Raw genomic sequence first — 27,607 nt, forward strand, 5'->3', positions numbered from 1 at the left:
AACCATCTATCACAGTCTGGTGATTTATCCTGTAGCAATAATGCTACTGTCGCCTATAGACATAGTGTCACAGTCAATTTATCACAGTCAGATGATTTATCCCGTATTAATAATGATACTGTGACCTATAAACATGGAGTAAGAGTCAATCTATCACAGTCAGATGATTTATCCCGTAACAATAATGATACTGTGACCTATAGACATGGTGTCAGAGTGAATCTATCACAGTCAGATGATTTATCCTGTAACAATAATGATACCTTGACCAAAAGAAAAGGCGTCAGAGTAAATATATCACAGTCAGATGATTTATCCTGTACCACTAGTGGTATTGTGGCCAATAGACATAGTGTCAGAGTCAATCTATCACAGTCAGATGATATATCCTGTAACAATAATGATACTGTGACCTATAGACATGGCGTCAGAGTCAATCTATCACAATCATATGATTTATCCTGTAACAATAATGATACTGTCACCTATAGACATGATGTCAGAGACAATCCATCACAGTCAGATGATTTATCCTGTAACAATAATGATACTGTGACCTATAGACATAGTGTCAGAATTAATCTATCACAGTCCGATGATTTATCCTGTAACAATAATGATACCTTGACCAATAAAAATGGTGGCAGAGTAAATCTATCACAGTCAGATGATTTATCTTGTACCAATAATGGTACTTTGGCCAATATACATAGTGTCAGTGTCAATCTATCACAGTCAGATGATTTATCCTGTAGCAATAATGATACTGTGACCTATAGACATACTGTCAGAGTCAATCTATCACAGTCAAATGATTTATCCTGTATTAATAATGATACTGTGACCTAAAGACATAGTATCAGAATCAATTGATCACAGTCAGATGATTTACCCTGTAACAATAAGGATACTGTGACCTATAGACATAGTGTCAGAGTCAATCTATAACAGTCAGATGATTTATCTTGTAACAATAAGATACTTTGACCTATAGACATAGTGTCAGAAACCATCTATCACAGTCTGGTGATTTATCCTGTAGCAATAATGCTACTGTCGCCTATAGACATAGTGTCACAGTCAATTTATCACAGTCAGATGATTTATCCCGTATTAATAATGATACTGTGATCTATAAACATGGAGTAAGAGTCAATCTATCACAGTCAGATGATTTATCCCGTAACAATAATGATACTGTGACATATAGACATGGTGTCAGAATCAATCTATCACCGTCAGATTATTCATCCTGTAACAATAATGATACTTTGACCAATAGAAATGGTGTCAAAGTAAATCTATCACATTCAGATGATTTATCTTGTACCAATAATGGTAGTTTGGCCAATATACATAGTGTCAGAGTCAATCTATCACAGTCAGATGATTTATCCTGTAACAATAATGATACTGTGACCTATAGACATAGTGTCAGAATCAATCTATCACAGTCAGATGATTTATCCTGTAACAATAAGGATACTGTGACCTATAGACATAGTGTCAGAATCAATCTATCACAGTCAGATGATTTATCCTGTAACAATAAGGATACTGTGACCTATAGACATAGTGTCAGAGTCAATCTATAACAGTCAGATGATTTATCCTGTAACAAAAATGGTACTGTGGCCTATAGACATCGTGCCATAGTCAATCTATCACAGTCAGATGATTTATCCTGTAACAAAATGGTACTGTGACCTATAGACGTGGTGTCAGAGTCAATCTATCACTGTCAGTTGATTTATCCCGTAATAATAATGATACTGTGACCTATAGACATGGTGTCAGAGTCAATCTATCACAGTCACATTATTTATCCCGTAACAATAATAATACTGTGACCTATAGACATGGTGTCAGAGTCTATCACAGTCAGATGATTTATCCTGTAACAATAATGATACCTTGACCAATAGAAATGGCGTCAGAGTAAATCTGTCACAGTCAGATGATTTATCCTGTACCACTAGTGATACTGTGGCCAATAGACATAGTGTCAGAGTCAATCCATAACAGTCAGATGATTTATCCTGTAACAATAATGATTCTGTTACCTATAGACATGATGTCAGAGTCAATATATTACAGTCAGATGATTTATCCTGTAACAATAATGATACTGTGACCTATAGACATAGTATCAGAATCAATCTATCACAGTCAGATGATTTATCTTGTAACAATAATGATACTGTGACCTATAGACATAGTGTCAGATTCAATCTATCACAGTCCGATGATTTATCCTATAACAATAATGATACTGTGACCTATATACATGGTGTCAGAGTCAATCTATCACAGTCAGATGATTTATCCTGTAACATTAATGATACCTTAACCAAAAGAAATGGCGTCAGAGTAAATCTATCAGAGTCAGATGATTTATCCTGTACCACTAGTGGTACTGTGACCAATAGACATAGTGTCAGAGTCAATATATCACAGTCAGATGATATATCCTGTTACAATAATGATCCTGTGACCTATAAACATGGTGTCAGAGTTAATTTATCACAGTCAGATGATTTATCTTGTAACAATAATGATATTGTCACCTATAGACATGATGACACAGACAATCTATCACAGTCAGATGATTTATCCTATAACAATAATGATACTGTGACCAATAGAAATGGTGTCAGAGTCAATCTATCACAGTCAGATGATTTATCCCGTAATAATAACGATACTGTGACCTATAGACATGGTGTCAGAGTCAATATATCACAGTCAGATTATTTATCCCGTAACAATAATGATACTGTGATCTATAGACATGGTGTCAGAGTCAATCTATCACAGTCAGATGATTTATCCTTTAACAATAATGATACCTTGACCAATAGAAATGGCGTCACTGTAAATCTATCACAGTCAGATGATTTATCCTGTACCACTAGTGGTACTGTGGCCAACAGACATAGTGTCAGAGTCAATCTATCGCAGTCAGATGATTTATCCTGTAACAATAATGATACTTTGACCTATAGACAGAGTGTCAGAGTCAATCTATCACAGTCAGATGATTTATCCTGTAACAAAAATGGTACTGTGTCCTATAGACATGGTGACATAGTCAATCTATCACAGTCAGATGATTTATCCCGTAACAATAATGCTACTGTGACCTATAGACATGGTGTCAGAATCAATCTATCACAGTCCGATGATTTATTTTGTAGCAATAATGGTACTCTGGCCTATAGACATGGTGTCAGAGTCAATTTATCACAGTCAGATGATTTATCCCGTAATAATAATGATACTGTGACCTATAGACATGGTGTAAGAGTCAATCTATCACAGTCAGATGATTTATCCCGTAACAATAATGATACTGTGACCTATAGACATGGTGTCAGGGTCAATCTATCACAGTCCGATGATTTATCCTGTAACAATAATGATATCTTGACCAAAAGAAATGGCGTCAGAGTAAACATATCATAGTCAGATGATTTATCCTGTACCACCAGTGCTACTGTGGCCAATAAACATAGTGTCAGAGTCAATCTATTACAGTCAGATGATATATCCTGTTACAATAATGATACTCTGACCTATAGACATGATGTCAGAGTTAATCTATCACAGTCATATGATTTATCCCGTAACAATAATGATACCTTGACCAATAGAAATGGTGTCAGACTAAATCTATCACAGTCAGATGATTTATCCTGTACCACTAGTGGTACTGTGGCCAATAGACATTGTGTCAGAGTCAATCTATCACAGTCAGATGATTTATCCTATAACAATAATGATACTGTGACCAATAGAAATGGTGTCAGAGTCAATCTATCACAGTCAGATGATTTATCCCGTAATAATAACGATACTGTGACCTATAGACATGGTGTCAGAGTCAATATATCACAGTCAGATTATTTATCCCGTAACAATAATGATACTGTGATCTATAGACATGGTGTCAGAGTCAATCTATCACAGTCAGATGATTTATCCTTTAACAATAATGATACCTTGACCAATAGAAATGGCGTCACTGTAAATCTATCACAGTCAGATGATTTATCCTGTACCACTAGTGGTACTGTGGCCAACAGACATAGTGTCAGAGTCAATCTATCGCAGTCAGATGATTTATCCTGTAACAATAATGATACTTTGACCTATAGACATAGTGTCAGAGTCAATCTATCACAGTCAGATGATTTATCCTGTAACAAAAATGGTACTGTGTCCTATAGACATGGTGACATAGTCAATCTATCACAGTCAGATGATTTATCCCGTAACAATAATGCTACTGTGACCTATAGACATGGTGTCAGAATCAATCTATCACAGTCCGATGATTTATTTTGTAGCAATAATGGTACTCTGGCCTATAGACATGGTGTCAGAGTCAATTTATCACAGTCAGATGATTTATCCCGTAATAATAATGATACTGTGACCTATAGACATGGTGTAAGAGTCAATCTATCACAGTCAGATGATTTATCCCGTAACAATAATGATACTGTGACCTATAGACATGGTGTCAGGGTCAATCTATCACAGTCCGATGATTTATCCTGTAACAATAATGATATCTTGACCAAAAGAAATGGCGTCAGAGTAAACATATCATATTCAGATGATTTATCCTGTACCACCAGTGCTACTGTGGCCAATAAACATAGTGTCAGAGTCAATCTATTACAGTCAGATGATATATCCTGTTACAATAATGATACTCTGACCTATAGACATGATGTCAGAGTTAATCTATCACAGTCATATGATTTATCCCGTAACAATAATGATACCTTGACCAATAGAAATGGTGTCAGACTAAATCTATCACAGTCAGATGATTTATCCTGTACCACTAGTGGTACTGTGGCCAATAGACATTGTGTCAGAGTCAATCTATCACAGTCAGATGATTTATTCTGTAACAATAATGATACTGTCACCTATAGACATGATGTCAGAGTCAATCTATCAAAGTCAGATGATTTATCTTGTAACAATAATGATACTGTGTCCTATAGACATGGTGTCAGAGTCAATCTATCACAGTCCGATGATTTATCCTATAACAATAATGATACTGTGACCTATAGACATGGTGTTAGAGTCAATCTATCACAGTCAGAAGATTTATCCTGTAACAATAATGATACCTTGACCAAAAGAAATGGCGTCAGAGTAAAGATATCACAGTTAGATGATTTATCCTGTACCACTAGTGGTACTGTGGCCAATAGACATAGTGTCAGAATCAATCTATCACAGTCCGATGATTTATCCTGTACAAGTAATGATACCTTGACCAATAGAAATGGTGTCAGAGTCAATCTATCACAGTCAGATGATTTATCCCGTAATAATAATGATACTGTGACCTATAAACATGGTGTCAGAGTCAATCTATCACAGTCAGATGATTTATCCTTTAACAATAATGATACCTTGACCAATAGAAATGGCGTCACAGTAAATCTATCACAGTCAGATGATTTATCCTGTACCACTAGTGGTACTGTGGCCAACAGACATAGTGTCAGAGTCAATCTATCGCAGTCAGATGATTTATCCTGTAACAATAATGATACTTTGACCTATAGACATAGTGTCAGAGTCAATCTATCACAGTCAGATGATTTATCCTGTAACAAAAATGGTACTGTGTCCTATAGACATGGTGACATAGTCAATCTATCACAGTCAGATGATTTATCCCGTAACAATAATGCTACTGTGACCTATAGACATGGTGTCAGAATCAATCTATCACAGTCCGATGATTTATTTTGTAGCAATAATGGTACTCTGGCCTATAGACATGGTGTCAGAGTCAATTTATCACAGTCAGATGATTTATCCCGTAATAATAATGATACTGTGACCTATAGACATGGTGTAAGAGTCAATCTATCACAGTCAGATGATTTATCCCGTAACAATAATGATACTGTGACCTATAGACATGGTGTCAGGGTCAATCTATCACAGTCCGATGATTTATCCTGTAACAATAATGATATCTTGACCAAAAGAAATGGCGTCAGAGTAAACATATCATAGTCAGATGATTTATCCTGTACCACCAGTGCTACTGTGGCCAATAAACATAGTGTCAGAGTCAATCTATTACAGTCAGATGATATATCCTGTTACAATAATGATACTCTGACCTATAGACATGATGTCAGAGTTAATCTATCACAGTCATATGATTTATCCCGTAACAATAATGATACCTTGACCAATAGAAATGGTGTCAGACTAAATCTATCACAGTCAGATGATTTATCCTGTACCACTAGTGGTACTGTGGCCAATAGACATTGTGTCAGAGTCAATCTATCACAGTCAGATGATTTATTCTGTAACAATAATGATACTGTCACCTATAGACATGATGTCAGAGTCAATCTATCAAAGTCAGATGATTTATCTTGTAACAATAATGATACTGTGTCCTATAGACATGGTGTCAGAGTCAATCTATCACAGTCCGATGATTTATCCTATAACAATAATGATACTGTGACCTATAGACATGGTGTTAGAGTCAATCTATCACAGTCAGAAGATTTATCCTGTAACAATAATGATACCTTGACCAAAAGAAATGGCGTCAGAGTAAAGATATCACAGTTAGATGATTTATCCTGTACCACTAGTGGTACTGTGGCCAATAGACATAGTGTCAGAATCAATCTATCACAGTCCGATGATTTATCCTGTACAAGTAATGATACCTTGACCAATAGAAATGGTGTCAGAGTCAATCTATCACAGTCAGATGATTTATCCCGTAATAATAATGATACTGTGACCTATAAACATGGTGTCAGAGTCAATCTATCACAGTCAGATGATTTATCCTATAACAATAATGATACCTTGACCAATAGAAATGGCGTCAGAGTAAATCTGTCACAGTCAGATGATTTATCCTGTACTAGTGGTACTTTGGCCAATAGACATAGTGTCAGAGTCAATCTATCACAGTCAGATGAATTATCCTGTAACAAAAATGGTACTGTGTCCTATAGACATGGTGACATAGTCAATCTATCACAGTCAGATGATTTATCCCGCAACAATAATGATACTGTGACCTATAGACATGGTGTCAGAATCAATCTATCACAGTCCGATGATTTATTTTGTAGCAATTATGGTACTCTGGCCTATAGACATGGTGTCAGAGTCAATTTATCACAGTCAGATGATTTATCCCGTAATATAAATGATACTGTGACCTACAGACATGGTGTAAGAGTCAATCTATCACAGTCAGATGATTTATCCCGTAACAATAATGATACTGTGACCTATAGACATGGTGTCAGGGTCAATCTATCACAGTCCGATGATTTATCCTGTAACAATAATGATATCTTGACCAAAAGAAATGGCGTCAGAGTAAACATATCATAGTCAGATGATTTATCCTGTACCACCAGTGCTACTGTGGCCAATAGACATAGTGTCAGAGTCAATCTATTACAGTCAGATGATATATCCTGTTACAATAATGATACTCTGACCTATAGACATGATGTCAGAGTTAATCTATCACAGTCATATGATTTATCCCGTAACAATAATGATACCTTGACCAATAGAAATGGCGTCAGACTAAATCTATCACAGTCAGATGATTTATCCTGTACCACTAGTGGTACTGTGGCCAATAGACATTGTGTCAGAGTCAATCTATCACAGTCAGATGATTTATCCTGTAACAATAATGATACTGTCACCTATAGACATGATGTCAGAGTCAATCTATCAAAGTCAGATGATTTATCTTGTAACAATAATGATACTGTGTCCTATAGACATGGTGTCAGAGTCAATCTATCACAGTCCGATGATTTATCCTATAACAATAATGATACTGTGACCTATAGACATGGTGTTAGAGTCAATCTATCACAGTCAGAAGATTTATCCTGTAACAATAATGATACCTTGACCAAAAGAAATGGCGTCAGAGTAAAGATATCACAGTTAGATGATTTATCCTGTACCACTAGTGGTACTGTGGCCAATAGACATAGTGTCAGAATCAATCTATCACAGTCCGATGATTTATCCTGTACAAGTAATGATACCTTGACCAATAGAAATGGTGTCAGAGTCAATCTATCACAGTCAGATGATTTATCCCGTAATAATAATGATACTGTGACCTATAAACATGGTGTCAGAGTCAATCTATCACAGTCAGATGATTTATCCTATAACAATAATGATACCTTGACCAATAGAAATGGCGTCAGAGTAAATCTGTCACAGTCAGATGATTTATCCTGTACTAGTGGTACTTTGGCCAATAGACATAGTGTCAGAGTCAATCTATCACAGTCAGATGATTTATCCTGTAACAATAATTACATAATAATTAATTATGTAATAATTATGTCATAATGAAATTATCACAATTTGAAAGACTAATCTTTCTTATTTCTTTTGGTACCTCGTTTATAAAATATAAAGAAGGATGGAATGAACTACATCAGTTTAAAGTTGTCTGTTTGGGAATGACAAAAACTTTGTATTGTGCTACCTTAAGTTATACAACATTAATAATTATGTTAAAAGGTACATTTGTGTATCAATTTTAAACCTGGATCATGCAGTATGAGCAATGAAAACCTGTCCGCATCTCTAAACTATATCATGACTTTATTAAAACAGTACATATTATATATTATTTCTTATTTTATTCAAAAATCTTGAATTTGTCGTCTGTTTATTTATCATTCTACATTAAAAATTCATAACGGATACAGTAAAAACGGTATTTCAGGATTCGCACATTATATACACTGAATCTCTAGTTATACTACATGTACTAAGTAGTTGTGATAATGTGTTTTGAGACAGTGAGGCAATTTTGTAAAATGTATTTAAAATTTTAATTTTCAATTTTATTATTAGATTGTTGGTTCCGAGTATGACCTGCCAATTTTGAAGGAAGGTGACAGGTATGGTCACAGAGAGAAGAAACAGAGAAATAAGCTGTACACATGGGTGAAAAACCTTTGTGTGCAGCATAAGCATGGGAATGCTTATAAAGCAGATACATGTATGTATAACTACATGAAATTAATAACACAGATTGATATACTGGGTTGTTGGTGGTCAAGTGGTTTAAGTAGTTTATCTACAGGGATAAATAGCTTGTCAACACTAACAATGACTGAGATTGTGAGATTATGAGGTGCATTTGACGGATATCTTTAAAATTGACAAGGATTACCATTTTTGCTGTTGAAGGTCAATACTCATTGATGGTTCTCTCCAGATAGTATGGCTTCTTCCACCAATAAAAAATGGCTACCGAAATATAGCTGAGAGTGCTTAATGTTGAGTTCATCACCAACAAAGAAATAGATTGATTTGTGTATGATATTTAAAAACCAGTTTCTTTGCTGTATTCTTTGTTATTTGATGCAAAGTAAATACATGTATAATCTGCTTATCATGATCTATTATGTTAATATGAGGCAGGAGTTACCTGTAAAAGGGGATGAAGTGTGTATAAATTATTTTTGAACTTGATTAAGCATATTTTAACTTTTGTCTTTAGTGATTTTGTTAGTTATTTTTACCTGCATCACCAATGTTAAAAGAGGTCTAGTAACCCCTTGACTTTGCACATCATTCAGTTTGTCTGTACGTATGTACATCTGAATCACCTTCTGTAGAAAACTTTCTAACTTGTTTTGGCTTCTATAAAAGGAGGCAATTTTATATTTGGTCTGGAAATTGATAATGTTGATTTGTAGCATGTAAACAATTTTTAGAAGCTTTATGTGAACATGCTCAAGTGTGTGATACAATATTTCAGATTCTTCACTCATCTGAACTGCCTTTTTCAGAATGTATAATAATAATAAGAGAGGAGACCTGTTTTCATGGTTTTTGTGTGTCTCTTTGGTTCCTTTTCTTCTAGATAAAATCAAGCAACTTGGCTCACTACTGTTAAAGGGGCATTTTGTGTGTATTTCAGTATAGACACCATCTGATTAACTATTGAGGTAACCTCCAAAGTCTGCCGACGGTCATATAACTTGATATAAATATAGATATAAATAGATAGCAAACCTGTGCAGTTTGATTTTTTCTAGGTTTGTTTGATTTCATATTATAGATTAAAAATATATGTTAATCATCATTTTTGTCGAGCCTGCAACTTTTGTTGCAGAAAGCTCGACATAGGGATAGTGATCCGGCGTCGGCAGCGTTAGCTAACTTTTTAAAAGCTTTATATTTTAGAAGGTGGAAGACCTGGATGCTTCATACTTTGAATATAGATGCCTCATGTTACGAAGTTTCCGTCAGTTACATGTCAAATGTCCTTGACCTCATTTTCATGGTTCAGTGACCACTTGAAAAAAAAAGTTCAGATTTTTTGTAATGTTGAATTCTCTCTTATTATAAGTAATAGGATAATTATATTTGGTATGTGCGTACCTTGCAATGTCCTAATGCCTGTTAGACAGTTTTCACCTGACCTCCACCTCATTTCATGGATCAGTGAACAAGGTTAAATTTTGGTGGTCAAGTCCATATCTCAGATACTATAAGCAATAGGGCTAGTATATTTTTCGGTGTATGGAAGGACTGTAAGGTGTACTTGTCCAACTGGGAGATGTCATCTGACCTTAACCTCATTTTCATGGATCAGTGGTTATAGTTAAGTTTTTGTGTTTTGGTCTGTTTTTCTCATACTTTATGCAATAGATCTACTATATTTGTTGTATGGAATGATTGTAAGGTGTACATGTCCAACTGGCAGATATCATCTGACCTTGACCTCATTTTCATGGTTGAATGGTCAAAGTTAAGTTTTCGAGTTTTGGTCTTTTTATCTTTAGAATACTATATGCTATAGGTCAACTATATTTGGTGTATGTAAATATTTTATGATCTATATGTCAGTTGCGCAGGTTTTATTTGACCTCGACCTCATTTTCACGGTTCATTGCTTAGTGTTAAGATTTTGTGTTTTGGTCTATTTTTCTTAAACTATAAGTAATAGGTCAACTACATTTGTTTTACTAAAGCATTGTTAGCTGTACATGTCTGCTTGGCATGGTTCATCTGACCTTGACCGCATTTTCATGGTTCATTGGTCTTTGATTAGTTATTTTGGTTAATGTTAAGTTTATGTGACAGTTTTTAATAAAGCTTTATACTTAGGACTATCAACATAATATCAATGATAAGTAAAGAAGGCGAGACATTTCAGTGTATGCACTCTTGTTACCTGTATAAGAATGAGATTTTGTGGATCGAATCAGTCAATCAAATGATTTATCCTTGTTTCACATTTAATGTTGACATTCTTTTCCTTTTAATAACAAAACACACCTCATTCTTGCTTAACCAATCTCTAGATAAGGGGTTAAATTGAAGGTCACATGAATATGGATTAAATAAAGTAAAATTATTCACTTGCAAGTTAATAATTCATCAGCAATCTTTCTTAGCATATTCTGACAAAATTGAACCAAACTGGCTGCTAAAAGCGAATTATGATTGTAAGGTGTACATGTCTGATTGGAATGTGTCATCTGATATTGACCTCATTTTCACAGATCATTGGTCAATGTTAAGTTTTCCTGGTTATGTTTGTTTCTTAGATAGTATATGCCATAGGGCAACTATATTTGATCCATTGAATGATTGTAAGGTGACATGTCTGTATGGCAGGGTTCATCTGACCTTGACCTTGTTTCATTGGTCAATATGAAGTTTTCAAGGTTTGGTCTGTTTCTTGTATATTTACTGTAAGTAATAGGTCAAATATGATTGATATGTATGGAATGATTGTAAGGTGTAATGTATTTCTGGCTTGATTTATCTGAGTATGCCCTCATTTTCTTGGATCAAATTAAGTTTATATATGTGATACACGAAGTAAAACTTCATATTTAGGACTATCAACATAAAATCAATGCTCAGTAAAAACAGGTGAGACATTTTAGCATGTGCACTCTTGGTAGTCTTAGGGGGAGGATTGGCACTATTAAACTAATTTAACATCCAACATTCTGTTTGTACCTGTCCCTAGTCAGGAGCCTGTAATTCAGTGGTCGTCATTTGTTCCTGTGTAACATATTGTTGAAGGCCATACAGTGACCTATAGTTGTTAATTTCTGTGTTATTTGGTCTCTTGAGGAGAGTTGTCTCATTGTCAATCATACCACATCTTCTCATTTTTATATTGACTACTGTGATCTATCTTGCTTTTTCATTTGTACTTAAAAAAAACCTTTAGGACTTCTAACAGGGGGTAAAAATCACTATCATTTTATATTTTTGTTGTAGTGACCACGACAGAGACATTTCTACACAATAAAAACCAATTATACCAAGCATGTTTCATAAGATAGACCATCTAACATCATAGTACTATCTTACTACACAATAAAAACCAATTATATCAAGCATGTTTCAATAGATAGACCATCTAAAATCATAGTACTATCTTACTACACCATAAAAACTAATTATACCAAGCATGTTTCAATAGATAGACAATCTAACAGCACAGTACTATCTTACTACACAATAAAAACCAATTATACCAAGCATGTTTCATTAGATAAACAATCTAACATCATAGTACTATCTTACTACACAATAAAAACCAATTATACCAAGCATGTTTCATTAGATAGACAATCTAACATCATAGTACTATTTTACTACACAATAAAAACCAATTATACCAAGCATGTTTCAATAGATAGACCATCTAACATCATAGTACTATCTTACTACACCATCAAAACCAATTATACCAAGCATGTTTCAATAGATAGACAATCTAACAGCACAGTACTATCTTACTAGACAATAAAACCAATTATACCAAGCATGTTTCATAAGATTAACAATCTAACATCATAGTACTATCTTACTACACAATAAAAACCAATTATACCAAGCATGTTTCATTAGATAGACCATCTAACATCATAGTACTATCTTTCTACACAATAAAAACCAATTATACCAAGCATGTTTCATTAGATACACCATCTAACATCATAGTACTATCTTTGTACGCAATAAAAACCAATTATACCAAGCATTTTTCATTAGATACACCATCTAACATCATAGTACTATCTTTCTACGCAATAAAAACCAATTATACCAAGCATGTTTCATTAGATAGACCATCTAACATCATAGTACTATCTTTCTACACAATAAAAACCAATTATACCAAGCATGTTTCATTAGATAGACCATCTAACATCATAGTACTATCTTTCTACACAATAAAAACCAATTATACCAAGCATGTTTCATAAAATAGACCATCTAACATCATAGTACTATCTTACTACACAATAAAAACCAATTATACCAAGCATGTTTCATTAGATAGACTATCTAACATCATAGTACTATCTTTCTACACAATAAAAACCAATTATACCAAGCATGTTTCAGTAAATAGACCATCTAACATCATAGTACTATCTTTCTACACAATAAAAACCAATTATACCAAGCATGTTTCATTAGATAGACCATCTAACATCATAGTACTATCTTACTACACAATAAAAACCATTTATACCAAGCATGTTTCATTAGATAGACCATCTAACATCATAGTACTATCTTTCTACACAATAAAAACCAATTATACCATGCATGTTTCATTTGATACACAATCTAACATCATAGTACTATCTTTCTACACAATAAAAACCAATTATACCAAGCATGTTTCATTAGATAGACCATCTAACATCATAGTACTATCTTTCTACGCAATAAAAAACAATTATACCAAGCATGTTTCATTAGATACACCATCTAACATCATAGTACTATCTTACTACACAATAAAAACCAATTATACCAAGCATGTTTCATTAGATACACCATCTAACATCATAGTACTATCTTTCTACACAATAAAAACCAATTATACCAAGCATCTTTCATTAGATAGACCATCTAACATCATAGTACTATCTTACTACACAATAATAACCAATTATACCAAGCATGTTTCATAAGACAGACCATCTAACATCATCGTACTATCTTACTACACAATAAAAACCAATTATACAAAGCATGTTTCAATAGATAGACCATCTAACATTATAGTACTATCTTACTACACAATAAAAACCAATTATACCAAGCATGTTTCATAAGATAGACCATCTAACATCATATTACTATCTTACTACACAATAAAAACCAATTATACCAAGCATGTTTCATTAGATAGACCATCTAACATCATAGTACTATCTTTCTACGCAAGAAAAACCAATTATACAAAGCATGTTTCATTAGATAGACCATCTAATATCATAGCACTATCTTTCTACACAATAATAACCAATTATACCAAGAATGTTACATTAGATAGACCATCTAACATCATAGTACTATCTTTCTACACAATAAAAACCAATTATACCAAGCATGTTTCATTAGATAGACCATCTAACATCATAGTACTATCTTTCTACACAATAAAAACCAATTATACCAAGCATATTTCATCAAATAGACCATCTAACATCATAGTATTATCTTACTACACAATAAAAACCAATTATACCAAGCATGTTTCATTAGATAGACTATCTAACATCATAGTACTATCTTTCTACACAATAAAAACCATTTATACCAAGCATGTTTCATTAGATAGACCATCTAACATCATAGTACTATTTTTCTTCACAATAAAAACCAATTATACCAAGCATGTTTCATTAGATAGACCATCTAACATCATAGTACTATCTTACTACACAATAAAAACCATTTATACCAAGCATGTGTCATTAGATAGACCATCTAACATCATAGTACTATCTTTCTACACAATAAAAACCAATTATACCATGCATGTTTCATTAGATACACAATCTAACATCATAGTACTATCTTTCTACACAATAAAAACCAATTATACCAAGCATGTTTCATTAGATAGACCATCTAACATCATAGTACTATCTTTCTACGCAATAAAAACCAATTATACCTAGCATGTTTCATTAGATACACCATCTAACATCATAGTACTATCTTACTACACAATAAAAACCAATTATACTAAGCATGTTTCATTAGATACACCATCTAACATCATAGTACTATCTTTCTACACAATAAAAACCAATTATACCAAGCATCTTTCATTAGATAGACCATCTAACATCATAGTACTATCTTACTACACAATAAAAACCAATTATACCAAGCATGTTTCATAAGATAGACCATCTAACATCATCGTACTATCTTACTACACAATAAAAACCAATTATACAAAGCACGTTTCAATAGATAGACCATCTAACATCATAGTACTATCTTACTACACAATAAAAACCAATTATACCAAGCATGTTTCATAAGATAGACCATCTAACATCATAGTACTATCTTACAACACCATAAAAACCAGTTATACCAAGCATGTTTCATTAGATAGACCATCTTACATCATAGAACTATCTTTCTACACAATAAAAACCAATTATACCAAGCATGTTTCATTAGATACACCATCTAACATCATATTACTATCTTACTACACAATAAAAACCAATTATACCAAGCATGTTTCATTAGATAGACCATCTAACATCATAGTACTATCTTTCTACGCAAGAAAAACCAATTATACAAAGCATGTTTCATTAGATAGACCATCTAACATCATAGTACTATCTTTCTACACAATAAAAACCAATTATACCAAGCATGTTTCATTAGATAGACCATCTAACATCATAGTACTATCTTTCTACACAATAAAAACCAATTATACCAAGCATATTTCATAAAATAGACCATCTAACATCATAGTACTATCTTACTACACAATAAAAACCAATTATACCAAGCATGTTTCATTAGATAAACTATCTAACATCATAGTACTATCTTTCTACACGATAAAAACCATTTATACCAAGCATGTTTCAGTAAATAGACCATCTAACATCATAGTACTATTTTTCTACACAATAAAAACCAATTATACCAAGCATGTTTCATTAGATAGACCATCTAACATCATAGTACTATCTTACTACACAATAAAAACCATTTATACCAAGCATGTTTCATTAGATACACCATCTAACATCATAGTACTATCTTTCTACACAATAAAAACCAATTATACCAAGCATCTTTCATTAGATAGACCATCTAACATCATAGTACTATCTTACTACACAATAACAACCAATTATACCAAGCATGTTTCATAAGACAGACCATCTAACATCATCGTACTATCTTACTACACAATAAAAACCAATTATACAAAGCATGTTTCAATAGATAGACCATCTAACATTATAGTACTATCTTACTACACAATAAAAACCAATTATACCAAGCATGTTTCATAAGATAGACCATCTAACATCATATTACTATCTTACTACACAATAAAAACCAATTATACCAAGCATGTTTCATTAGATAGACCATCTAACATCATAGTACTATCTTTCGACGCAAGAAAAACCAATTATACAAAGCATGTTTCATTAGATAGACCATCTAATATCATAGCACTATCTTTCTACACAATAATAACCAATTATACCAAGAATGTTACATTAGATAGACCATCTAACATCATAGTACTATCTTTCTACACAATAAAAACCAATTATACCAAGCATGTTTCATTAGATAGACCATCTAACATCATAGTACTATCTTTCTACACAATAAAAACCAATTATACCAAGCATATTTCATCAAATAGACCATCTAACATCATAGTACTATCTTACTACACAATAAAAACCAATTATACCAAGCATGTTTCATTAGATAGACTATCTAACATCATAGTACTATCTTTCTACACAATAAAAACCATTTATACCAAGCATGTTTCATTAGATAGACCATCTAACATCATAGTACTATTTTTCTTCACAATAAAAACCAATTATACCAAGCATGTTTCATTAGATAGACCATCTAACATCATAGTACTATCTTACTACACAATAAAAACCATTTATACCAAGCATGTGTCATTAGATAGACCATCTAACATCATAGTACTATCTTTCTACACAATAAAAACCAATTATACCATGCATGTTTCATTAGATACACAATCTAACATCATAGTACTATCTTTCTACACAATAAAAACCAATTATACCAAGCATGTTTCATTAGATAGACCATCTAACATCATAGTACTATCTTTCTACGCAATAAAAACCAATTATACCTAGCATGTTTCATTAGATACACCATCTAACATCATAGTACTATCTTACTACACAATAAAAACCAATTATACTAAGCATATTTCATTAGATACACCATCTAACATCATAGTACTATCTTTCTACACAATAAAAACCAATTATACCAAGCATCTTTCATTAGATAGACCATCTAACATCATAGTACTATCTTACTACACAATAAAAACCAATTATACCAAGCATGTTTCATAAGATAGACCATCTAACATCATCGTACTATCTTACTACACAATAAAAACCAATTATACAAAGCACGTTTCAATAGATAGACCATCTAACATCATAGTACTATCTTACTACACAATAAAAACCAATTATACCAAGCATGTTTCATAAGATAGACCATCTAACATCATAGCACTATATTACTACACAATAAAAATCAATTATACCAAGCATGATTCAATAGATAGACCATCTAACATCATAGTACTATCTTACAACACCATAAAAACCAGTTATACCAAGCATGTTTCATTAGATAGACCATCTTACATCATAGAACTATCTTTCTACACAATAAAAACCAATTATACCACGCATGTTTCATTAGATACACCATCTAACATCATATTACTATCTTACTACACAATAAAAACCAATTATACCAAGCATGTTTCATTAGATAGACCATCTAACATCATAGTACTATCTTTCTACGCAAGAAAAACCAATTATACAAAGCATGTTTCATTAGATAGACCATCTAACATCATAGTACTATCTTTCTACACAATAAAAACCAATTATACCAAGCATGTTTCATTAGATAGACCATCTAACATCATAGTACTATCTTTCTACACAATAAAAACCAATTATACCAAGCATATTTCATAAAATAGACCATCTAACATCATAGTACTATCTTACTACACAATAAAAACCAATTATACCAAGCATGTTTCATTAGATAGACTATCTAACATCATAGTACTATCTTTCTACACGATAAAAACCATTTATACCAAGCATGTTTCAGTAAATAGACCATCTAACATCATAGTACTATTTTTCTACACAATAAAAACCAATTATACCAAGCATGTTTCATTAGATAGACCATCTAACATCATAGTACTATCTTACTACACAATAAAAACCATTTATACCAAGCATGTGTCATTAGATAGACCATCTAACATCATAGTACTATCTTTCTACACAATAAAAACCAATTATACCATGCATGTTTCATAAGATAGACCATCTAACATCATATTACTATCTTACTACACAATAAAAACCAATTATACCAAGCATGTTTCATTAGATAGACCATCTAACATCATAGTACTATCTTTCTACGCAAGAAAAACCAATTATACAAAGCATGTTTCATTAGATAGACCATCTAATATCATAGCACTATCTTTCTACACAATAATAACCAATTATACCAAGAATGTTACATTAGATAGACCATCTAACATCATAGTACTATCTTTCTACACAATAAAAACCAATTATACCAAGCATGTTTCATTAGATAGACCATCTAACATCATAGTACTATCTTTCTACACAATAAAAACCAATTATACCAAGCATATTTCATAAAATAGACCATCTAACATCATAGTACTATCTTACTACACAATAAAAACCAATTATACCAAGCATGTTTCATTAGATAGACTATCTAACATCATAGTACTATCTTTCTACACAATAAAAACCATTTATACCAAGCATGTTTCAGTAAATAGACCATCTAACATCATAGTACTATTTTTCTTCACAATAAAAACCAATTATACCAAGCATGTTTAATCAGATAGACCATCTAACATCATAGTACTATCTTACTACACAATAAAAACCATTTATACCAAGCATGTGTCATTAGATAGACCATCTAACATCATAGTACTATCTTTCTACACAATAAAAACCAATTATACCATGCATGTTTCATTAGATACACAATCTAACATCATAGTACTATCTTTCTACGCAATAAAAACCAATTATACCTAGCATGTTTCATTAGATACACCATCTAACATCATAGTACTATCTTACTACACAATAAAAACCAATTATACTAAGCATGTTTCATTAGATACACCATCTAACATCATAGTACTATCTTTCTACACAATAAAAACCAATTATACCAAGCATCTTTCATTAGATAGACCATCTAAGATCATAGTACTATCTTACTACACAATAAAAACCAATTATACCAAGCATGTTTCATAAGATAGACCATCTAACATCATCGTACTATCTTACTACACAATAAAAACCAATTATACAAAGCACGTTTCAATAGATAGACCATCTAACATCATAGTACTATCTTACTACACAATAAAAACCAATCATACCAAGCATGTTTCATAAGATAGCCCATCTAACATCATAGCACTATATTACTACACAACAAAAATCAATTATACCAAGCATGATTCAATAGATAGACCATCTAACATCATAGTACTATCTTACAACACCATAAAAACCAGTTATACCAAGCATGTTTCATTAGATAGACCATCTAATATCATAGCACTATCTTTCTACACAATAATAACGAATTATACCAAGAATGTTACATTAGATAGACCATCTAACATCATAGTACTATCTTTCTACAAAATAAAAACCAATTATACCAAGCATGTTTCATTAGATAGAGCATCTAACATCATATTACTATCTTTCTACACAATAAAAACCAATTATACCAAGCATGTTTCATTAGTGAGACCATCTAACATCATAGTAATATCTTTCTACACAATAAAAACCAATTATACCAAGCATGTTTCATTAGATAGACCATCTAACATCATAGTACTATCTTTCTTCCCAATAAAAACCAATTATACCAAGCATGTTTCATTAAATAGACCATCTACCATCATAGTACTATCTTTCTACACAATAAAAACCAATTATACTAAGCATGTTTCATTAGATAGACAATCTAACATCATAGTACTATCTTATGTCGCAATAAAAACCAATTATACCAAGCATGTTTCATTAGATAGACCATCTAACATCATAGTACTATCTTTCTACAAAATAAAAACCAATTATACCAAGCATGTTTCATTAGATAGACCATCTAACATCATAGTACTATCTTTCTACACAATAAAAACCAATTATACCAAGCATGTTTCATTAGATAGACCATCTAACATCATAGTACTATCTTTCTACACAATAAAAACCAATTATACCAAGCATGTTTCATTAGATAGACCATCTAACATCATAGTACTATCTTTCTACACAATAAAAACCAATTATACCAAGCATATTTCATTAGATAGACCATCTAACATCATAGTACTATCTTTCTACACAATAAAAACCAATTATACCAAGCATGTTTCATTAGATAGACCATCTAACATCATAGTACTATCTTTTTACAAAATAAAAACCAATTATACCAAGCATGTTTCATTAGATAGACCATCTAACATTATAGTAGTATCTTATGTCGCAATAAAAACCAATTATACCAAGCATGTTTCATTAGATAGACCATCTAACATCATAGTACTATCTTTCTACAAAATAAAAACCAATTATACCAAGCATGTTTCATTAGATAGACCATTTAACATCATATTACTATCTTTCTACACAATAAAAAACAATTATACCAAGCATGTTTCATTAGTGAGACCATCTAACATCATAGTACTATCTTTCTACACAATAAAAACCAATTATACCAAGCATGTTTCATTAGATATACCATCTAACTTCATAGTACTATCTTTCTACACAATAATAACCAATTATACCAAGCATGTTTCATTAGATACACCATCTAACATCATAGTACTATCTTTCTACAAAATAAAAACCAATTATACCAAGCATGTTTCATTAAATAGACCATCTAACATCATAGTACTATCTTTCTACACAATAAAAACCAATTATACCAAGCATGTTTCATTAGATAGACCATCTAACATCATAGTACTATCTTTCTACACAATAATAACCAATTATATCAAGCATGTTACATGAGATAGGCCATATAACATCATAGTACTATCTTTCTACACAATAAAAACCAATTATACCAAGCATGTTTCATTAGATAGACCATCTAACATCATAGTACTATCTTTTTACACAATAAAAACCAATTATACCAAGCATGTTTCATTAAATAGACCATCTAACATCATAGTGCTATCTTTCTACACAAAAAAAAACCAATTATACCAAGCATGTTTCATTAGATAGACCATCTAACATCATAGTACTATCTTTCTACTCAATAAAAACCAATTATACCAAGCATGTTTCATTAGATAAACCATCTAACATCATAGTACTATCTTTTTACACAATAAAAACCAATTATACCAAGCATGTTTCATTAGATAGACCATCTAACATCATAGTACTATCTTATGTCGCAATAAAAACCAATTATACCAAGCATGTTTCATTAGATAGACCATCTAACATCATAGTACTATCTTTCTACAAACTAAAAACCAATTATACCAAGCATGTTTCATTAGATAGACCATCTAACATCATAGTACGTTCTTTCTACACAATGAAAACCAATTATACCAATCATGTTTTATTAGATAGACCATCTAACATCATAGTACTATCTTTCTACACAATAAAAACCAATTATACCAAGCATGTTTAATTAGATAGACCATCTAACATAATAGTACTATCTTTCTACACAATAAAAACCAATTATACCAAGCATGTTTCATTAGATAGACCATCTAACATCATAGTACTATCTTTCTACACAATAATAACCAATTATACCAAGCATGTTACATGAGATAGGCCATCTAACATCATAGTACTATCTTTCTACACAATAAAAACCAATTATACCAAGCATGTTTCAAAAGATAGACCAACTAATATCATAGTACTATCTTTCTACACAATAAAAACAAATTATACCAAGCATGTTTCATTAGATAGACCATCTAACATAATAGTACTATCTTTCTACACAATAAAAACCAATTATACCAAGCATGTTTCAAAAGATAGACCAACTAATATCATAGTACTATCTTTCTACACAATAAAAACCAATTATACCAAGCATGTTTCATTAGATAGACCATCTAACATCATAGCACTATCTTTCTACACAATAAAAACCAATTATACCAAGCATGTTTCATTAGATAGACCATCTAACATCATAGTACTATCTTTTTACACAATTAAAACCAATTATACCAAGCATGTTTCAAAAGATAGACCATCTAACATAATAGTACTATCTTTCTACACAATAAAAACCAATTATACCAAGCATGTTTCAAAAGATAGACCAACTAACAAATTCAGTAATTTTTTCATTTGTAAAGGGGCATAACTCTAGAAAAGTAATAGTAACACCATCAAAATTTGAATTTCATCTGTATTTTGTTGCAATAAGAATTGTGTACAAGTTTTATAACGTTAGGTTGAGGGAAACTTAAGTTTGAGAAAGAAAACGACGAAAAATTCAGCAATTTTTCAATATGTTAACAAGCATACATTTATTTTTGGCATTGCACAAGTCATGTCTTCTTTGACTGTTCATGACGTTGAAATACTAAATCTCTGGGATCTGTTTTAGTTGATTTTAGTCTCTGATGCATGATTTTTTTTTAATTAATTGTTTTTGGCTTTTCAGTAACTAAGAGTACTCTCAAATCGTACTTTCTTGTTTATTTGACCTGTTGATACTATTTGTAATGCTCTTTAGTTATTTAATGTTTACTTATTCAGGGATGTAACTGGTCTATATACCAGCTTTGATAAGTGTTTGATAGTACTATACATTTTCTCTAGAAAGGTTAAAGTTATGCCACTAAAATTCAAACTTGATCCGTGTTTTGCGTAATAAGCATTGTGTATAAGTTTCAAACATTTGGTCGAGTCAAACTATAACATCCATAGCTAAGGCTGCGGCATAAAAATGTTGGTTATCCCCATTATTATTCAATCTATTGATAACTTACGTTACTATCCTTATAAATCTATCTATAATCAGCTTGCATGTTAAATAGTCTAGAGCTGTTCCATTGAATTCGTCTTCTTTTTCTGTTTCTTGAGGAAGTTAAATCAACCTGTTCAGTCACTATAAAGTGTTACAATTCATATTTAGACGCAACACATAAATAGTGACCAAAAAGGTACCGCAATCTCAGGATGAACGCTTAAATAAAAAAAAAATATGAACACACCTCTTATGTCTCACCCCGCAACATTCTGTACGTATGTTTCTATCCCTAGTCAGGAGTCGGTCATTCAGTGGTTGTCCTTTGTTTATGTGTTACATATTTGTTTTTGATAGATTGGACTGTTAGATCTCTCGTTTGAATTGTTTTACAATGTCATTTCGGGGCCTTTTATAGCTGACTATACGGTATGGGCTTTGCTAATTGTTGATGGCCATACTGTGCCCTATAGTTGTTAACTTCTGTGTCATTTGATCTCTTGTGGAGAGTAGTCTCATTGGCAATCATACCACATCTTCTCTTTGACATAAAATATTTTAACCTTCGTTCTAAAAAACACATGTCCAAAACTGGAATATGATTTGATTGCGTTAAAGATCTGAACACAGACAGAAACACTAACATGACTAAATCCATATATATTTTGTTCAAGCATAATTGATTTGAAGTCATACTCTCCTCGTACATACTTGAATTTAACACGAGATGGATTGTATGAATAAATGATATCATTATTTTGAAACTTTCAGAAGCACAATTAAATTTCCTAATGGTGCACATGCGCAGAAGCGTAACCAATTTGATTAAGATTAACCCGAATAATCCAGTTGTTTCATTCGGATTATTCCAATTATTAATGTATCAAAGGCAATTATAACAACAATCAGTGAGAATTATTATTATGACCTATTAATGCTCCAAAACAAGCCATTAACTTTTAATTATTTTCATGTGTTTTCGTGAATTTCGAGAATTTATACCATTTAAATATCTGAAAAGGTTTATTTAACTTAAATACCCATAATATTAATATTTTAGTATTATGCGTCCTTGATAAAAATAAGGAGAACGAACCCAGGGCCTTACTGCTGATTAATGTTGATGTTTGAGTTCTTTTATATACGTTATAATATGAATATACCCAATAATCTAGAAAACTTGCAATAAAAACATAATCAACCTAGTTGTTTTATACTCATCTAAAATAGATATTTTTCAAAGGTCTTTTTTATTTTTTTACCGTACACCTTTTACATTTATTGACATTATAATAAAAATCATAAAAATTTATGAATTACAATTAATATATATCTTTATTTTTATTTCTTATATACATGATAAATATATTTTTTATTGGGGCCGGATCGATTTTACATATGGGATGGATCGACGTTGGGCCGGATCGACTTGGGCCGGATCTACGTGGGGCCAGATCGACCCAAAAGCTTATTCTTGCTGTGACACTTTCCTGTCGCAGAAAGGGATCAAGGCAAGAAATAAAATAGCCTTTCATGACTTCACAAAAATAACATATTTTATATTTTTCCAGCACCAGCAATAATTTTATCCCTCTATACAGGTATAAACACCATATAGAGGGTTTGTTCCCAACCGGATAAATAAAACTTAGATATGATGTCTTCTCCTTGTACATTTTTTGTACTTAGCTACAAAAGGACAGCAGGAGTCTACATGCCAGTTTGTAGAATTTGAAGCGTTTTACGTTTTTGTGGTTTTATCATAGAGTATTGACCCTTTGACTGCCATGGCATTGAAAAACGTTTTACCTTTGACTGCTAAGAATCGGCCTGGCTTCAAACTTTATCAAACAGCACCATGGCAACCCTGACAACAATTGATAATGTCACGCTATTCTGCATGGTACCTGTATATGATTGCTCGTGTGATGACACCACAGTATGTCTGCTTCGTTCATTTATCACTCTCAAGTGTCGAATGTTTTTACTGTATTTGTGTTTTTTTTATATTTGATCAGTCTTTTAATTGGTGTTAATTGCAATTTATTAGTATTTGTAAAAACTGATAGCCTCATTGACTTTAATGGTATTCAGAAAATCTGTGCCACATGGCCAATATTTTGGCCTTAAAGTTATTTCTCAAAAATGCCACGGCCCATTTTAAATCGTTTGTGTTGTATGAAATAAACCATAATTAGTTATGGTGACAACACCAGTGTTTAGTTTAAAATATTTAACGGTTTTACTTCGATTGACATCAGAAGAAGTGTGACGTCTTTTGCATCACTTTTAAATTCACGACAGGCTCCCGTTCTAGAACAAACTCTATGTGTAATATGCTTTATTAAACTCAAATGTTCGGATTTGTGTATCAAATTCCATTGTCAAACTTTTGAATAAGAAAAAAAAAACAATAAAAAAACTTCGGGCTTTGGAAAAGTTTTCTGATTTTGTTCTACATGCCTTTAGTTTGTATAATATCAAACATCGTCACAGCAAATAGGTATTTCGTCAATTTCGGTAAATGATAGAGCGAGAATATAAATTTATTTGTGAAAATTGCCACTGTGTGAAATTAAGTTCCTACAATTACAGACAGGCAAATTTTCTTTGTCTTGTTTTACTTTTTAGTTGATGATAAAATTGAAAATGGAAATGGGGAATATGTCAAAGAGACAAGAACCCGACCAAATATGTTAAAGGATGGCTTCTTAAAGTCAAGTGGCAAATAAATATGCATATATTAAGGACGTGAACATGCCACTTCTTCATTTACCAAGACCTAATTCTGATTTTTTGAAAAGAACATTTAAATATTCTGGTCTTATTACCTGGAATAATTTACCAAATAATATTAAAGAAATAGATAATTTAGATACATTTATGACCAACTGTTCAAACTATTTTCTAACTGAACAGAATAAAGATGCATGAAACTAATGTATTTCTTTTTCTTCTTCTACTGAATGCATATGTGCTTATTTAACTGTATTATGTATTTTATATTGTATGTATTTTTGTACGTTTTTTATTTGTATTGATAGTTTTTGAAGATTAACATGTAATTGTTAAATGTTTTACCTTCGTTAAATAAAGAATTTTATTATTATTATGTAAACAATCGCCATATTGCTTTGTGACGTATTGGAATTTCCACAACAATATATATATTTTCGAATAACAGCCACTTTAACTCGCTTTGTAACTACGATGTACACCTTATCTACTAATATATATAAATAACGTCACATAATCTGTATATCTGTGTGGACCTAATCTACCATGTACCTATCTGATCATGTGACATGAATATTAATACACAAATTCTTGTTCAAATGTATAATTCCATAATATTTAAATAAACACAATTTCTTTTATGGTTGTGAAAATATTGAAGTTTCAAATATTAAACTCATGCAACACACATTATTTACATTTACCACAATTGATATTCTTTACAAAACAAAATCGAATAATACTGCATTCTTTTATACTAAATAAAATATCTGATATATAGATTCACTTACGTTTGCATGCAGTTTATTCACATTCGAGAGATATTTTCCTTTTCGTGTTTCAACACATCATCTCATTGTCAACTCATTGTCAACATTGATGTAAACAATCGCCATATTGCTTTGTGACGTATTGGAATTTCCACAATAATATATATATATATTTCGATTCACAGCCACTTTAACTCGCTTTGTAACTAGGATGTACACCTTATCTGCCAATATATTTAAATGACGTCACATAATCTGTATATCTGTGTGCACCTTATCTACTATCGTGCCTATCTTATCACGTGACATGAATATTAATACACAAATTCTTGTTCAGATGTTAGATTCCATAATATTTAAATAAACACAATTTCTTTTATGGTTGTGAAAATATTGAAATTTCAAATATTAAATTCATGCAACACACATTATTTATATTTACCACAATTGATATTCTTTATAAAACAAAATCGAATAATACTGCATTCTTTTATACTAAATAAAATATCTGATATATAGATTCACTTACGTTTGCATGCATTTTATTCACATTCGAGAGATATTTTCCTTTTCGTGTTTCAACACATCATCTCATTGTCAACTCATTGTCAACATTGATGTAAACAATCGCCATATTGCTTTGTGACGTATTGGAATTTCCACAATAATATATATATATATTTCGATTCACAACCACTTTAACTCGCTTTGTAACTACGATGTACACCTTATCTACCAATATATTTAAATGACGTCACATAATCTGTATATCTGTGTGCATCTTATCTACTATATGTATGATAACTTTTTAATTTACAGTAATTTTT

At 31.8% G+C, this 27,607-nt stretch overlaps 2 protein-coding genes across 4 annotated transcripts in view; both read right to left on the reverse strand.

Annotated features, from left to right (window-relative positions):
• The window catches only part of LOC143059828 (uncharacterized), a 196,805-nt gene that overhangs the window by 66,848 nt on the left and 102,350 nt on the right, over window positions 1-27,607 (reverse strand). The gene's annotated exons all lie outside the window — the stretch shown is intronic.
• Window positions 25,176-27,607, reverse strand: part of LOC143059165 (fibroblast growth factor receptor 2-like) — a 66,594-nt gene continuing 64,162 nt past the window's right edge. For 2 of the 3 annotated variants that reach the window (XM_076232661.1, XM_076232662.1), the window contains one exon: window positions 25,176-27,004. In XM_076232661.1, the coding sequence (XP_076088776.1) occupies window positions 26,859-27,004 (146 nt within the window). In that variant the 3' untranslated portion in view covers window positions 25,176-26,858. The remainder of the gene's footprint in view (window positions 27,005-27,607) is intronic. The other variant, XM_076232660.1, reaches the window with a different exon arrangement.

This window comes from Mytilus galloprovincialis, chromosome 14 (assembly GCF_965363235.1).
Source record: "Mytilus galloprovincialis chromosome 14, xbMytGall1.hap1.1, whole genome shotgun sequence".
Classification (NCBI taxonomy): Eukaryota; Metazoa; Mollusca; class Bivalvia; order Mytilida; family Mytilidae; genus Mytilus; species Mytilus galloprovincialis.